The 18,060-nt window shown below is 40.6% G+C and overlaps 1 protein-coding gene across 1 annotated transcript; it reads right to left on the bottom strand.

The window, feature by feature from the left end:
- Positions 1-10,020: 10,020 nt before the first annotated feature.
- mchr2b (melanin concentrating hormone receptor 2b) lies at positions 10,021-15,645 on the bottom strand. Its single transcript, XM_030739669.1, has 2 exons — positions 15,136-15,645; positions 10,021-13,051 (listed from the first exon to the last, which is right to left on the bottom strand). Exons 1-2 carry the CDS (start codon positions 15,537-15,539, stop codon positions 12,412-12,414), a joined length of 1,044 nt encoding a protein of 347 aa, XP_030595529.1. The 5' UTR covers positions 15,540-15,645; the 3' UTR covers positions 10,021-12,411.
- Between the last annotated feature and the right edge of the window lie 2,415 nt (positions 15,646-18,060).

An 18,060-nucleotide genomic window follows, 5' to 3' on the forward strand; every position in this document is an offset into this window, starting at 1 on the left:
AATGATTAAATGCTGAGTGATGTATAAACATATAGCGAGTTAAATGTGGTGAATGAAAAGAAACAGTGTATCATGGGAACCCCCCCCCAGCAGCCTAGGCCTATAGCAGCATAACTATGGGTGGTTCAGGGTCACCTGATCCAGCCCTAACTATAAGCTTTATCAAAAAGGAAAGTTTTAAGCCTAATCTTAAAAATAGAGAGGGTGTCTCCCAATCCAAATTGTGAGCTGGTTCCACAGAAGAGGGGCCTGAAAGCTGAAGACTCTGCCTCCCATTCTACTCTGAAGTATCCTAGGAACCACAAGTAAGATACTTCTGTGAGATGGTTATGAATACATTTTTCTCTAATGGTTAAAATTTTATTTGTGAAGAAAATCATGAAGGGTGGCTGGCTGCGCCCTTAGAGATAGGGTGAGGAGTGCAGCCATTTGGGAGGGGCTCAAAGTAGAGCCACTGCTCCTCCACATCGAAAGGAGCCAGTTGACGTGGTTCGGGCATCTGACTAGGACTGGGCACCTCTTGGGTAAGGTGTTCTGGGGAGAAACCTAAGATTTTTCTTATGTTCTTTGATCAGTGATGAATAGTAAGATGTCCTACCTTTACAGAGGGCTTTAAAAAAAAAAATAGAGCAACAAACTCTTTTCCAGGCTAAATGAAGATCATCTAAATTAGCGAACACCATTTCCTGCAGTGCAGAGGTAGCTGCTCCCACTGCTGTGTAATCCATCACAGTAAATTTAAGTAAATTTAAATGTTACTAAGAAATAATCAGACAAAAGAGGGTTTTCAGGGAGTATCTGTTAAGTCTTCAGTTTCTATGCCATATGTCAGAACAAAATCCAGAGTATGATTAAAGTGGTTATGACATTATGAGAGAAACCAAATGAATCTAATAACAGATTAAATGCAGGGTTGAGGCTGTCATTTTCAGCATCTACATGGATGTTAAAATCACCCACTATAATTATTTTATCTAAACTGAGCACTAAATCAGATAAAAAGCCTGAGAAATCAGACAGAAACTCTGAGTAAGGACCAGGTGGATGATAGATAATAACAAATAAAACTGATTTTTGATTTTCCAAATAGGGTGGACAGAGTTTCAAAAGAATTAAAACTTTGCCAGGTTCTTTGATTAATTAATAAACTGGAGTGGAAGATTGCTGCTACTCCTCCTCCTCGGCCTGTGCTTCGAGCATTCTGACAGTTACTGTGACTCTGGGGTGTTGATTCATTTAAACTAACATGTTCACCCTGCTGTAACCAGGTTTCTGTAAGGCAGAATAAATCAATATGTTGAATTATTAAATCATTTACTAACAGGGACTTGGAAGAGAGAGACCTAATGTTTAATAATCCACATTTAACTGTTTTACTCTTTGGTGCAATTGGGGATGCTATATTATTATTTCTTTTTGAATTTTATGCTCAAATTATTATTTTTTTTTTGATGGCTTTTGGTTTGTTTTTTGGTGTCTGGGAGCAGGCACTGTCTCTATGGAGATGGGGTTTTGAGGGGATGGCAGGAGGAGAGAAGCTGCAGAGAGGCGCGTAAGACTGCAACTCTGCTTCTTGGTCTCACCCTGGGTAGTCAGTAGAAATGAAAGCTGCTCCATCCAAAGTGGGATGGATGCTGTCTCTCCTAACAAGACCAGGTTTTCCCCAGAAAGTTTCCTAATTATCTATAAAGCCCACTCAGACGCCACTCAGACAGACAGCAATTTAAAGAGAACACGATGCTAAACATGTCGCTCCTGGTCTGATTGGGGAGGGGCCCAGAGAAAACTACAGACATCAGCTAATGGCTATTTGGGAATCATCTTTTTGGTGCAAAAATACAACTGTATGCAGGTGCATTCTGTACTATCTCCCCCTGGGGACACTCCCCACCACTTCATTCAATTCAATTTCCAAGTTCAAACTCGTGATCCTGTCTGACACTCTCTTCATCTCGAAAAACACTCTTCACACATTCTTCTTTCATTACTCCTACGCCATTTCTTTTACTTCAAACTATTTCCACACCATGGTAGAACAGTTTGAATCCACCTTCGATGCTCTGGGCCTTGCTTCCCTTTGCACAGTACTACATTTTCAAGACAAGCTCAGTAAGACTTATGATGAGATATAAGATTGCAGTCTTGGTTAGATGGGAGTTTGTTTAAGGGGAGAATGTCTTTTTTACAACTGATGAAACTAAATTTTAACCTAAATGGATGCATCAGTGTGTGTGTGTGTGTGTGTGTGTGAGGAATGAAAAAAAAAAGTGCTCATAATGCACAAACAGACTCCACCATGGAGAGTGTGTATAGCATATTCAGGATTGGTAAATTTCCACAGATCATCTCCCTGCAGTGCAAACAGAAGTGGGCTCTATCCTGAGGAAGCATGCTGTAAAGTCCCTCATGCCACAGCCTCCTGGTGTTGCAGTAGGATTTAATTTCCAGTAAAACAATGATCCTTAACATGCGTCAGAGCTATTTAAAGTCCAAGGGATAGCAGCAAGTGTTGCTCGCATGGCTCTCCATCAGCAGTCACAAGACCTCAACCCCAGTGAATATTTGGCCTCATTTGAGGAGAAAATTTGCAAACAACATCACAAGACAGTCTCTGAGATGTTCTAAAAAGAAAGCTTAAATTTTGTGTTTTAAGCTGTGGTAGAAAAAAAAACTGCTAAGTGAGGTGTGAGTTCTGATAAAGGCAACCGGTGAACAAAAGCAGATTTCTAAGAGGGTTTCAAAGACCGAGAGCAGTATTAGCGTGGCAGAGAAGGAGCGGTAAATCTGATTAGTGACCAATTGCATGTAATCAGGGGGTTTTAGGCTGTATCCACACTGATAAACCTGAAAACATATTTCTGTCTCCTGCTGGGCTTTCTATCCACACCAAAAACTGTTGTTTGCAGCTTTGAAATTAAGCTTTTTTTGGGAGCACTCACCGTAGTTGGTAAATCCAACAGCACACATTTCATACATAGTTTAGGAAAAAACAATCACTACTGACGAGCTAAAACATAATGACCACCTGCAGCCTGGTTATTATTGTTGTTGTCCTGTAACAGCACTGATTGAATCTGCAAGGCATGTGAAGATGCTGCCAAGTTGGAACATCAGAGGATCAGACTGTGTGTACTCACTGTTGGTGACCAGGAGCTTCCCACAAGCCTTGCTCTTTTACAGACGCTCTGACCCTGCCCCAATTATAACCTTGTCCTTGTCAATCTTCACTACAGTAACTGGCTGTTCATTAAATATATCCCAGACCTTGACATGCATCAATTTTAAACCATGATTAACTTTATTCACTTCATCTGAGAGTGGCTTTCCTTCACAGACATACTTTAGTAGATCAACAGGAAGCCAGCTTATTTTGCCTCCAGTGCTTTCTGTCATGTTTAATTCTCTAAAAGCTGATCACATGAGAGAGTTACACTGGCAGGCTACTATAAGTATAAAGCTATGATATCAGCGAGGATCTCAGACCCTGGGAGTACTGCTGTATCAGCACGGGCAAATTCAAGACAAATGGATATCTGTTAACACTTGGCATTAAGAGATTTCTTAGGTGATCTAATCACAGGCACAGGTGCAAATGAAGCCGAGATGGGGTGAGGACACAGAACCAGGGATGCTCGCACCAGCACTGTGTACTGTACTTTTGTGTAAGCGTCCTGGGTCACAATGAAGGATGACCTACTGAATGACATCCTCTGTGTGTGCAGATGTACTCATGCACATGCCAGTGGTTCATATTAAAGTTCATATAGTGATGTGTTACAGTGGATTAGAAAAATCTGGTGAAACTTGGTTTGCTTGGAACACAACAAAGAATCTATGTTGTTGTGTCATTTCCAGTGGACAGGCACAGGAAGTGATGCACATGTTTATTTGCAGAAAGTTGTGACATGAGATCCCTCAAAACCAATGTGGAGATGCATGTTAATGCCCAGATGTGTACAGGGTGATGTAAATTCCGTTATCAGAGGGGAAACGATAGGCTCCTTGTGGATATTGGCATACTCTCTCATTTGTTATAACTGCGCAAACTTGCTGCAATTTAAAGGCAACAGCTCTGCATGTCTCCTTTAGTCTACTTGTTTCTGGTGTCCACAGTTCTCCACGTGCCCATCTGCAAGCCAGTGTAATCCTGCCTGTAGTGAGAAACCACTTAAAGTGTTCTGAATTTCTATTAATTTGACTACACTCCTCACTGGATTATAGTGTGGACATGACCATAGAAATCATGTACACTATATTGCCAAAAGTATTCACTTGTCCACCTTCACATGCATGTGAACTTGAGTGACATCCCATTCTTAATCCATAGGGTTTAATATGATGTTGGCCTACCCTTTGCAGCTATAACAGCTTCAACTCTTTTGGGAAGGCTTTCCACAAGGTTTAGGAGTGTTTATGGGAATTACTGACAATTCTTCCAGAAGCACATTTATGAGATCAGACACTGATGTTGGATGAGAAGGCCTGGCCTGCAGTCTCTGCTCTAATTCATCCCAAAGGTGTTTTATCAGGTTGAGGTCAGGACTCTGTGCAGGCCAGTCAAGTTCTTTCACACGAAACTTGCTCATTCATGTCTTTATGCTCCTTGCTTTGTGCACTGGTGTGCAGTCATATTGGAACAGGAAGGGGTCATCCCCAAACTGTTCCCACAAAGTTGGGAACATGAAATTGTCCAAAATGTCTTGGCAAGAGTTCCTTTGTCTGGAACTAAGGGGCCGAGCCCAGCTCCTGAAAAACAACCCCACACCATAATCCCCCCGTCCACCAAACTTGATACAATGCAGTCACACAGTTTGGTTTTATACACCTGTGGCCATGGAAGTGACTGGAACACCTGAATTCAATGATTTGGATGAATGAGTGAATACTTTTGGCAATATAGTGTATGAAAGTTCTCCATCCAAATTTTGAACTTTATGCTTTTAATTATCTGATTTATTGCATGCATGCAGAGACTAGCTCTCTCTTTGGATCATTCTCTAAAGCATCGCATTCAAAGCGTCTTCCCTCTTATTAGTTCTGCTGCTCATCAGATTTTTACACTGTGTGGTGCTTGAGGGTTTAAAGTCAATACTCTTAACATCTCTGAGTGCCATCATGTTTAATTGGTACGTGAGTGGTCACAGTTGTTGGAAATCAGCTTCAAATCACCCAACAATCTGCTTCCCATTCACTCAAAGCCTGTGAGCCCAGTTCAGTAACAAAGTTTAAGACTGTTGCAGCGTGCCCTCCTCTCACATTCATACCCAACACTCCCCTTGAATTACGGTGGTGCATTTAAACCCTCAGTGCTCTGCATTTTGCCACCATGAGCTCCACCACACTGTTCACCTGAAAATTATGCTGACACGTGCTGCTGTTGCTGCAGTTCATACAGCATTCACAATCCTTCCTGCACCCCAGCATCCAGTTGGGATGCTGGGTTGTGCATGCACATGCATTGCCATAATGATCTGTTTCATTTGAGTTAACTTCCTGAAATGTAGGAATGAAAGATAAGCCGTGATGTTCATCTTGACTGTGCTTACACTGTGGCTGAATGTTTTTATGATTGTCTACAAATTCCGCATGAAGAACAAAATTGGTTTTTGTGTTAGACTTAGAGCTTCAGTTGTAAAAAAAAAAAAAAAAAAATGAAACCAATTATAAACAGTGTGGCTCATTCATGTGTTTTGTACAATGGCCGAAAGTTAAATTAGAGCAGACTGTAGCTCCACAGATGATCCTTGTTAACTGTTTTGGTCTTTTTATGAATATATCCAACAACTGAATTAATTGTGCTATTAAAAAAGATTTGGGTTGAGTTTGGGTTTAAATGAATATGAACAGTATGTTTATGTTTTACAAAGTAAGTAATGTCAGCATTATTATGAGAGCTCTGTGCCACTGCAACATAATATTTAATATTTAATATTTAATATACTTTTGTGAAGTTATTGCAGTCAGTGCTGGTCCATCACATATAACTCCAATAACTCCTAAGGAGCAGCAGCTCACGTATTCTGCATGCAGTGATTCTCTTTAATGTTTCAGCAGCAGAGTGGAAAATGTGTCAGATGTGCATCTTTTTTTATATCATCATGATGATGGTTCTTTCTGTAATGCAGCCAAATAAAAATTTAAAAAAATGAAGGGAAAAAAAACATTTCTGGCTTCCCTTCTCAAAGACAGGAGCGTATGGAATCCATAACTGAATTTATGTCGTCTCCAGTGGGACTGTACTAAGTGAAGCTGCACTTGAAGTGATCTGCTTCACTGAGACAGGAAAGAGAAGACAGTGCAGATGAGAGGTGAGGAGAAAAATCATGTGATTTACATGTTAGGCCATGAAAAGGACTGTTGTCAAACCTTTTATTGAGTCAGGGCTGGAATGTGTGTGTGTGTGTGTGTGTGTGTGTGTGTGTGTGTGTGTGTGTGTGTGTGTGTGTGTGAGTGTGTGTGTTTTTAGTTCTGAACAGGTGCTGTTTGTACCAAGTCATGTGGAGAGGAAGGTAGGATGACCTGTGTGACTTGACTGACTTCAATAATGAAATGTGAACACAAAGTGAGATCTGGCTTTGAAAAGAGCTGACAATCACATTTAATAAGGGCGAGAAGGGGCAGATTCCTGTGAATAAGAAAAGCAAGTGTAAATTAAAGTGTACTTCAGTAATATGATCACATAAGTATATATTCAGTTGATGGATGTTTCTCTAAGAAACTGCTTGTTCATTTTGCACCATAATTTAATGCAGATACTGCAGAAGCTTTGTTTAATATAAAAGAACCGCAGAGCCATGGAGTCATATAAAAATAATTTTCAAATCCTGAATTTGACCATTACTTTTAATCACTGCTTGGTTGGGCATTTGATAACTAATTAATTTTTTGCAGGACTTTAAGAAAACATCTGACATTTTGAGATATATTTAATCACTTTTCACGGAAAAAACACTTGATATCCGTACAGCTGCAGACAGTTAGCCAGGCCCTGTCTGAAGGTTTTAAATATTAGTACTATAATGCTCACTCTTAATGAATTCTTTTAAATCTCTGTAAGCTGTTCCTCCCTTTCCCTGCTGTCATATTAAACTAAACTAACAGTTTTTCCTTGAATAGGAAAAGAAATGTTGTAAAGCTCCTGTTTTAGCTACCTTGAAGATTTTGTTCAACTCTGTCCACAACCATCAAATCAAAGACCCAAAGAAAAGAGGGGTGGGGGGGTGGCGGGGTGGGGGGTGAGGTGGTTGTTGATGAAATTCACTGCAACTTCACTCTGCAGTTGTTAACTGAAACATGGACGGAGGTCGATATCTCATCCGGGGTCATTTCCGTGCACTGGTGTGACTTTGAAACCGTTTTGGCTGCTGCCGCTCTGACTCTCGCTTCCTAGAGGGCGCGCAGGCATGTCCCAAAACACACTTCCACGATACTTCTTATTTTATAAGCGGTCACTTCTACTGTTCCCTCGGCATTACCGGCATGGCACCGGAGTCATAAACAACACGAAAGCTGCTGCATGAGTGATGCTGTGAATAACAGAGTCAAGTGTTTTTGCTTGATGCATCTGAGGATAATCAGAGATAAATCTGAAATATTACCACAGCACCAACCACTGATTAAAAATCTGAATCTCCTCTGGATACTCTTTATGGCTGTTAAAGTAAGAAGCAAGAGCACTGATGTATTAAATGAAAGCCAGGGGGTGGTACTTGAATTACTGGGAAATGAATTGGAAGGATGCAGTTATACTGTACAATGTACTGCATGTCTGAACATTTACAAGAAATTTACAAAGAACTCACACACTGTATATTTATGATTGACATGTAAGTCATTACAAAGGCTACAGCAACCACAGAAGCTTTAAAGAAGCTTTTAAGGCATTCATTGGCTCAGTGATTCTGCATCAAAAAGCAATAAACAAAAAGCACTTTACAGACTGTGAGGAGACTGTAACAATGTAAGGTCAGGGCTGGATTAACCCAGTGATTTTCACCCAGGTCACTGGATAAAAATCTGTTGTAGGCCTCTATTTAACCACCCACATTACATTTTGATCATTTGATTAGACTTGTCTGTGTAGGATGTAAGTACAATAGGAATACAAACAATAAAGGGAAATGCCACCAATTTCACACATAAAAGTCAGGTAGTGAGCCTTAGTCTGGCTCAACCTGTGAAAATGAGATTCCCAGCAGAAACAACAACAGCAGCAGTTCTTCCAGCAAATTTCCAGGAACAATATTTTTTACAACAAGTTAGTGGCTTATAACTATTGTCATTGTTCCAGAGTCATGTACCACATTGAAAGGGAGGGTCGGTGTGGGTGAGCAAGCTAACGAGCTGTGAGAGATGGCAGACGGTCTCTTATTTCCTGTGTCAACAAATTCTTTTATACTAGCAACCATAAACGGGAAATGCTCTTGTTCCTGTAACCATGATTACAATCATTCATTTACTTTAATAAAGCAGAAATTTAAATAATAATATATATGATGAATCAAGCTGTATCTCTAGTTTAGTGTTCACTTGGCTTGGACTTGAAATCTATATGGAAAAACCTACAATCCAAAAGTTGAGTTTGGAGTTTGAAAAATGGGGGAATTCACCAGTGAAGGTGCTCTTGTTTGCAATATGTGAAATGTGGGATCCAAGGAGGTTTGACCTAAGCCAGTACTAACGTCTGTCCCACCAAGTCTGAGAAAATGCGTCTTCTTCACTGTTGTTGGAGAGTTGTTGCCGAAATGGAAGGATTTTAAGTATCTTGAGATCTGCCCATGAGTGATGGTAAAACAGAGTCTGAGATAGACAGGTGGATTGATTAATTCCACTGAAGTGAAGATAAACCTGAGACGGATGGAAAAGCTCTTGATTTACCAGTCCATCAGCTTTCCAACCCTCTCCTATGGTCACAAACTCTGAGTACTTCAATTTCAGTTCAATTCAGTTTAATTTATACAGCACCAAATCACAACAGCAGTCGCCTCGAGGTGCTTCATACAGTAAGGTAAAGACCTTACAGTTTTCTAGAGAAAACCTCATGTGCAAGCACTTTGCACCATTAGGAAGGAAAATCTCCCCTTTAACAGGAAGAAACCTCCAGCAGAACCAGGCTCAGGGAGGGGCAGCCATCTGCCATGACCAGTGAGGGGAGAGAGAACAAAAGAAAGAGAAGCGAAAAGAACACAGACTAAGGGAGAGAAGACAAAAATGTAATGGCATCCTGCAGTGGTGTATAAACACATGGAGAGCAAAAAAGAAGTCAGTGAAGAAGAAGAAGTGTTCAGTGGATCATGGGAACCCCCCAGCAGCCTAGGCATAACTGTAACTAAGGGAGAGTTCAGGTCCATTGGGTGGCTGTGCTGAGCTTTAGAGATAAAGTGACAAGCTTGGACATCCTGAGTGGAGTTACTGCTCCTTTATATTGAAAGGTGCTAGCTGGGGTGGTTCAGACAGCTAATCAGGATTCCTACCAGGGCACATTTACTTGGAGGGAACACCCAGCTGGGAGGAGCCCCGGAAGTCACTGAAGGGACTATTTAACGCACCTGGTCTGAATGTCTTGGTGTTCAACAGAAGAAAGTGGGAAACTTTGGTGGGGAAGGGGTGTCTGGTGTACCCTGCTCAGCCTGCTGCTATCACAACAACAAAAAAAAGGGCAGTAATCAGGATATTTTGCGAGTTTGTATGGAAATGCCGAATACAAAGGCCCCCTTTAAGAATACCGGGCCCCCAGACAAAGTCAAACTGTGAGAGCCATTTCAGCACTTTCAGTTCAGCTTGTATGTAGAATTTCCAGACAAACTTGCATGTTGTCAAATTACCACAAACTAATTTTCCACAGAACGTATATGGACCCAGGGCCCAGGCGCCTGATTAGAACAGCTGGTAATCCAGCACAGAGGACCACACACACACACACACACACACACACACACACACACACACACACACACACACACGCAGACACACACACACACACACGCACACACACACACACACACAGTACACAGCACACAGCACACTGAAATGTGATTATCGAGGAGCAAGAACTCAGGAATGACCTGATAATTAATGAACTGTAAAAAATGTCGCCTTTATCTCAATATTACTCCAAATGATTAAAATTAATCTTAAACATATTCAGTCAAACTAGTAAGTGAGTAGCAGATGGCAATCAAGTTACTTTAGAGATAATTAGGGACAACTTATGAAAGAAAGCAGTCTTGATGATTTATTATGTAGCTCTAATTTCACAGCTATTGGGGAAGTATCCATTGGCAGTGTGTTATCAGGTCACTCCTGATAACTCCCCTGTGACTGCAGCGTCACAGATCACAAAAAGAGCTGTATTCATATCACTTTCTCACTTTTGAATGTGCATATTAACATTACACTGAAGGATAATGACTTTGCTGTGTCTGTAATACCACTCAGAGTCCTTTATGAAAGAAACACAACTTCTTATCATAAAATTACATGTCAGAGCCACAATCTGAAGCACAGATCAAATATACACAATTTGGGAGAAGAGAAGAGCCCCAATATTCTAACAAACATCTTCAGTCAATATACAATATCGACATTGTTTCTACAAATCTGCCACAAGACAAACAACAACAACAACAAAAAAATGCTGTCTATTTCTGGGCCCATGCCTAAGTTTTCTTTTAGGGAAAAGCAAGAGGATGTTTGTGAGGTCTGTGACTTCAATTGAAATCACTGCAGCTCAATAAATAAACAAAGAGCAATAAAACACAGAACGTCTGATGAGTTCTGAAACCATTCATTAAGGCAGAAACCAAAAAAAAAATTTGATCATCCAAAAGGTTCTACTGTGTCTTACATTTGGGTTCAAATTGGTCACTGGTGTTTTATGCTGAATTTAACAGCAGTCTGAGGGTAAAACAAACAGGCTGTTCTCAGCGGTTTAAGAACTGCTCAATAACAGAATTTGATTTTTTTTTAAGCCTTTCTCTTTAAATGCTACATTCATTACAAACATATTTCATAAATAGTGTACTAACCGCACCCTTCCGTTATAAGATCCATGATTGGCAAAAACTCATGATTTACAGTACTTTGTACAACAGTCAGGCAGGAAAAATGCATGACCAGGAAAATCACCTTTGCTGTTCTAATGTTTTGCCATGAAATTACCTTCAAATGTTTTTTTAATTCAGTTTCTTTCACATATTGAATTATTGGGTTCCACAATTCAGAAGTGTGTACATTTAGCAGTTGTAACTAATGCTTTACAATATTTACATTATATATGGTGAATACATAATTTACTCTTGCTCTATACACCATTAAAACATGAATGTGCATCGTCAGGATGTGAAAACCTCTGACTGCTCTGAGAGACAAACCAAATAAACCTGGACTTAATCCAGGGAAATTCAGCATGTTTGTCAGATAAAATTAAAGAAATATGCATTAGGAGGTCAGATGGATGGCGCTGGACTCACAAGTTTGTGTCCAGTTCAGGAGGTTTTGTTTTGCCTTGTTTTCACTCCTGATTAGTTTCCTTTTCGCTTCCTTTTTACTTTCACTTTCTCACTGGTTAGGCTTAGGCACCCAAAGCTACTCAATTAGGTTTAGGATTAGGATTATGGCATATAATAACATTACAATGCATCCTGGGAGAGTGTCCATAAGTGACGAGTTGGTTGTGAGACAAATCCCACTTTTGCCATGACCCATTGCATCACACCACCATTTTTACAGAAGGTAACAACAGAATTCCTGGCTAATTTAAGAGTGGGAAAACCATAACAATTATTAATGGAATGCCAACACATTTAAATGCTTTATTACAATGTAAAATGGACAAATCACCCTACAATTAAGGCCCCTTATAAGCAGTAGAAAATAAATGGATGGATTATATATACATACTACATAAAATTATGTATTCACCATTAGTAAAGCCACTGGTTCCAACTCATAAGCCCTTATAAATAGTTCCTTCTTGGAAAACGGTGCTGATAGCTGTCTTGCTGCAGTTCACATGCGTTCAGAATGAATATGCCACCATGTGTGGTGTTAAAATTATCCATCAAACATATAATAAAGCTGATCCTCCCATTACCCCTCCCATGGAAAGGCTCCCGAGTATCACATCATTTCACACACTCAGCATGTGAATGCTTATCCAGCAAGCTGCATCTCAGACCAGCAAGACACTGGACGTATGGTAGGCTAATGGAAACTCCGAGACAAAAAAAACCCCCCAAAAAACATCCATTCCATTTTCCTTTTTTTTTTTTTTTTCAGCTGCGATTGTGTTCTCTGCTCATGCTTCAGAGCCATTATGTTATGCGGTATGAGTTCACGGTGATTCCATTCATTTGAGCTCCTTTCTTCCGTGCCAAGCAGCAAAATATTTACATGTATCTATACAAAAAGCTAGATGACCGTACAGCGGTAGTTGGGGTCATTTGTTGTACTGGAACCATCTGTTTTGACCACCGTGACCTTTGATGAGTGCTGCGAGCTGTGCAGCATGTTCTTTCGGCACAGACGCTCACGATAATTCTGGGCGAAGATGAGCAGCATGAGTGGATTGATGCAGCTGTGGGAGTAGCTAAGACAGATGCTGATGTTGTAGGCGTAGACAAAAGCAACAGTTGGCTTGTTGTTGCTCAGGTTGATCACCTGGATGACGTGGTAGGGCGACCAGCAGATCAGGAACAGGGCGATGACCATAAGGACCATCTTCGTGGCTCTTTTCGCCCACACAGACTGCTTGCGCTTGACCCGACGTATGGAGCTGAAGACGTGGTAGAGGGTGAGCGAGTAAAACGTGCTGATGATGATGAGTGGGATGATGAAGCCCAGGATAGACTGGTAGAGAGTGTACCAGTACATGTCTTCAGGCCCGTCCAGGTACATCATGCACACCTCCAAATGCTGCCTGCTCACAACCTTGGCGTACATCATCACTGGCACGGTGAGGAGGAAGCTGCCCAGCCACACCAATATATTGATGATGATGGTCCACTGCACGGTCCTCTTTTCTGAGGTGGGATGGACAATAGCTATGTACCTGTGAGGAAAAATTCACTTTTTTTTAACAGTTCGACGACTCTCTTAAACACAGATGGTAAAAGCAGCTTTGCTAGAGTGCATGCATGCAAGTGCAAGGTTTTGCTTGGAAAAGTAATTTATTTTCATGCTGGACGAGGACACACAAATACCAAGCACCATGTTGGAGATTCACTCTCACTCATTAAAGTGATGAATGCACTGATAGAGTAGTCTAATTTAAAAAGAGTGATTTAGCAATAGGATGTAAACACATTTCCATATGGATTGCGCTTTTGATTGTGCCTCAGTTTGAAGAGCTAGAAAAATGATTTTGCCATTACATGCAGTGATTACTATTTAAGTTAGAGCCAGTCACTGTCTGCATGTTTGTTCCTGACCTTTCTGTTGAGATTTAACAGGCGTGGACACAAAAACATTACTGTAATTTCCTCCACGACATACTGCTAAATTGCCATTACCTCTCTTATCATTAATTTAGCATTCTGACCATTCAGAGCCGGTGTCCTCAGCTAAGGTTTAATATATTTTATATCACTAGGTGCAGACCCAGCTTTAGGCCATTCAAGATAAAGTCTGATATAACCCAATACTTCCCCCACAGACCATCAAAACACCAGGCAGCCTTAGACTATACTAATTATTCTATGCTGAAGATTTGTCCCTACATCTTGTTAGAGGAAGAATAAAACAGTTGATCTTTATGTAGTTCAAATAAATAGACATTTCCTAAACATGTCTACATATCTATAACCTATAAGAAAAGCCATCAGCACAGGGGCATTAAAATATGAGTTATTCCTCTGTAAATGTTTTTACAATTATTTAGGTCTGCTGTTAATTGGAAACATGATCATGTCGGTATCCACAAAACTCCCATGAAATGAAATTACACGGCAGCCTGAGATAAAGTGGCCTTTGTTGGGATAAACAGCAGGGGGATTCAAAGAAAAGCACTCTAATGCCAGTTTGGACTTTACATAATAAGTGATTAAGGAAAAAAAATTATAAAATTACAGTACTCAGCAGCAGATGTTGAGTAGATAATGTATGTTTTGTTTTTTTGTTTTTTTTGTTGAAAGGTAGCATTGATGTCAGAAATTGTGAAGACAGTCTGAGTCAGTAAACTCAGATAAACAGATGCAAAAAAATGTGATTTGAATTTGATGAACTCAGGACATCAGCTGCTTTTTTGTTTTATCTTTTGTGAGTTTCATCTCGGTTTAACTCCAGACTACAGCCCGCAATTACTTGTTTTGAAGTTGAGGAAGTTTTGATTTTTTTTTCAAGGGGTTGTTTGATCTTTTCCTTAGTGTTCACTACAGTTATTATTATTATTATTATTTTTTTAAAAGTGATTTAAAATGTTGATGGTGAATTGTTGTGAGAGAAAGCTTAACTCACAAACTCACAAAATGATGAGAAAACACCCCCAAAAAACTAGCAAATACAAAACCTGTAAGGAATTCTTTCTGTAGAGGTAGTGCTGCGAAATTGGAGCACATTTATCTGGTCCAGTGACCCTAGAGAAAGATATTGTGTGTATTATTCTGAAGATTTGTAGAATCAGACCTGTCAAAGCCACCTGATCCAGATTATGTCTAAATGGAGATGTTTATCACTTCAGCTCTTTGGTGGAAGGGCTCATTTAATGTCCTGAATGTGTTCAGATCACAAGCTTCACACATTTATATAGAGAAGATTGTGTTTTCATGGGTTGTTACTCGCATGAAAAGCCCACTCAGTGCTACATTTTTAGAAGGATTGCCTCCGAAAAAAGGCATATGAGCATGAATTTCTGTGCGCAACCAGAAAACTCTGGAAATTAAATAAGAAACATCTACTGTGGAATAAAAAAAAGTACACTGAGTAACTGCAGATATTAAACAACTAATTTTGCTTATTTTCAGCTATTATTAAGGTGTTATTATCTTAATTTTGCACAGATAAATACATATATTTTTGTTAGCACGCTTTGGAGGATATTTCTTGTTTCCAACACTTTTACTTTTCCAAATGAAAAAATCTTAAAACATCTTAACGGACTGGCAGCAAATCTGTGAGATGAACTGATTTAACGCTTACCGATCAATGCACAACACAGTAACAATTCCCACCGTGGTAAACTGGTTGCTGACATCCACCACAACGACCGCCTTACACATGAAGTTTCCAAAAACCCACTGTCTGTCTCTGACCAGCTGGTGAATGTTGAAGGGCATCACCAGCAAGAACAGCATGTCGGCTATTGCCAAGTTAAGCACGTAGATGTCTGATACCATTTTCTTCTTGCACGCTGCCACCGCGTAGATAACTAGTCCGTTGGCTATAACTCCAACTGAGCACAGGATGCCATAAATTGAAGGGAATATGTGCATGAAAGTGGTGATGTCGATCTGACTGTAAGGCGAGGGGGTTGAGTTCTGACATGACTGGTCGGTGAAGCTGTCTGTTTGGTTGTTTTTGCACAATATGCCCGTGTCGTTCATCTTCAGTTCGTCTTAATAATCACCTCGGCGTGGTCGTTAATTAAGTGGCGCACCGTGCGCTCCGCGGTCCCCGGCAAACTTAGGCGGCAAACTTTGGCTCTCTCCAAAAGCGCGTATCCACTTCTCTGCCCTGGCTTTGACTTACGCGGATTATATGATTTAGTACAGGAGGGGGGGGGGGGGGAATGCAGTATCCAATCAAAGCTGACTACACTGGCAATGATGCCCCCTCCCCCCGGGACATGTTTATATGCGGGAGCAAATTATGATCTAAATGTTTACTTTGCGCTTCTGCTGTGGCTCTAGCACAGCCTGAGCCTCAGCGGGCTCCAGTTCCCTCCCTGCAAAGATCATGTTCTGTGTTGTAGGAGCAAATCAAAAATCGGCACTTTAAACTCATGACAAGAAATGCAAATTAAGGCGGGGGGGGGAGTAAACAAATCTTTAGTGAGGCATTTTGATTAGGGGCGTTTCCAGGATTTAAACGAGGCTGCACACTCACAGGTTCTGCACATTTACAGTACCGTTTCTTTATGTGTGTAGGTTAAGGTTCAAAGTTCATGGATAAAAGCGGGTTTCTTGTTAAAACTTCAGGTTCCTTCAGATCGTTTAAGGCACTAAAAGTTGGAAGCAAAAAGGTTCAGACTACAGACACTTGCAGCATCAAGCCCCCCCTTGCTTTGCTTAATTTTACATAAAAAGATCTGTCTCCCTTCAGGGATTTCACCTAGATTTCCAGAGGATCTTTAAACATTCTTCTCTTTTGCTTTCTCTAAATTATGATTAGCTTCAACTGGAAGAAATTAAGGCTATCACTGACAATTAAGTTTTCTGGTGGGGAATAAGCCTTAAAGGCTCCTTTCTAATGCTGGTATCAAAGATGTGATTTTCTTTGGAGCTTTGTTCTGACATGGCTGGGAGCAGCTTTAAAGGACACGAGCTGATCCAGAATCTGAAGCAGCTCAGCAGAGAGGGCTCTGCTGGGATCTCATCGCAGGTCAGCCGGCAGGAATATATTGAGGCTCCCCCTCATGCCGTCTGTTTGTTCATTCTCTGTAGTGCTTCCTTTCTGTTCCACCAACCATTCAAGGAGACATCATAATACAATTACTTTCACACAGGCCCTGACATAAAACATACATTATACTTTTGCCAGTTCTCTTTTGTCCAGAACGCGCAGTGCACCTACCTCAGTGAGCTCTTTAAACTCAGCTCTGAAAAGAGATTTTTTGCATTTGCATTTTATTATCTCGATCCTCTGCACCAGCCCTCCTTTATACAGAGATGGACGTGTAATTGCTGTGATCTAGAGTACCTACTCAGGTTCTATCTACAAGTCAAAAACATGTCGAGTGACAAAACAGCAAGGCCGATCTTCTCGTTTTGACTCGGGCCCAGTGGCTTCATATTAGCGATTCAAGGACAGGAGATGTGACTATGTTTCAAATAGAGGATTTGCATATTAAAGTTCCCTGCAGTATCAGAAGTCATTTGCTTTGCTTAAGTGTTTTTGAGCAAATCCTTGAGATCAAGGACTAATCGGTTTGCAATTATTTCATTAGTGTTGCATAATTTGATATTCTGTACATGCGCTACCATAGAATGTTATATAAGAAGTTCATGTTCCCCAGAAGATCCAGATTCCTTATTTATTTATCGTCATATATCTCACTGGATGGAAATAATCCTGTTTCCCCTATAATGTATTATGTGGACTTTTATTGTCCTCTGATAGTTTACTGATATCAGCATCAGTGACATCATGAATCATTATTGGACAGCTTCCTCTTTTCTTTTTGCCGGCGTGGGTTTTCTCTGGGTTTCTACCACAGTACAAAGACAGAGCTTGTTAGTTTAATTTTTTAAACTGGCCATAGGTGTGGGTGTGAGATAAATCAAGCTCTTGAAGCACAGAGAATAAATGTACGGGCCAACTTGGCTTGTAGAGAAAGGCGCTCTGAGTGGTCAGTGTGACTAGAAAGCTGGTCCGTTTCAATTCTATTCAAAATTTCCATTTGTCCCCCATGCATTGTGTTTAGTGCAGCTTTGCTAAGCAAATGTTAGCAGGCCCACTTGGCAGGTAGTTTGTTCCAAGCTTGCCACGGTTCTTCTGTGGATTTGGGCAGTCTCGCTGTCTTTTGTCTCTTCATGTAATCCCAGACAGACTGCAAGATGTTAAAATCAAAGGTCCACGGGCGCAACGCCTTCTGTTTTAGGACTCCTTGTTCTTCTTGTTACAGAGGATGCCTCAGCTGCAGACTGAATTTGGGAACAGTCAGGCAACTTCCTGATGGCACTGCATCACTGATTACAACTGAATGCATTTGCACAGCATTGTGTGTGTGTGTTTGTGTGTGTGTTTTTAATAGCTTGTTTAGAGACTTACAGTGCTCCTCATGTGACTATCTGTTTCTTAGAAGGCTAGTAGAAAAATAGAACAAAAAAGACACAGATCTCATTGTTTGCAGCAGCACACTTCTTATGCTATAAATGATAGACTGCTGTGGGCTGAAGTTACCCA

This window comes from Archocentrus centrarchus, chromosome 10, assembly GCF_007364275.1.
Source record: "Archocentrus centrarchus isolate MPI-CPG fArcCen1 chromosome 10, fArcCen1, whole genome shotgun sequence".
NCBI lineage: Eukaryota > Metazoa > Chordata > Actinopteri > Cichliformes > Cichlidae > Archocentrus > Archocentrus centrarchus.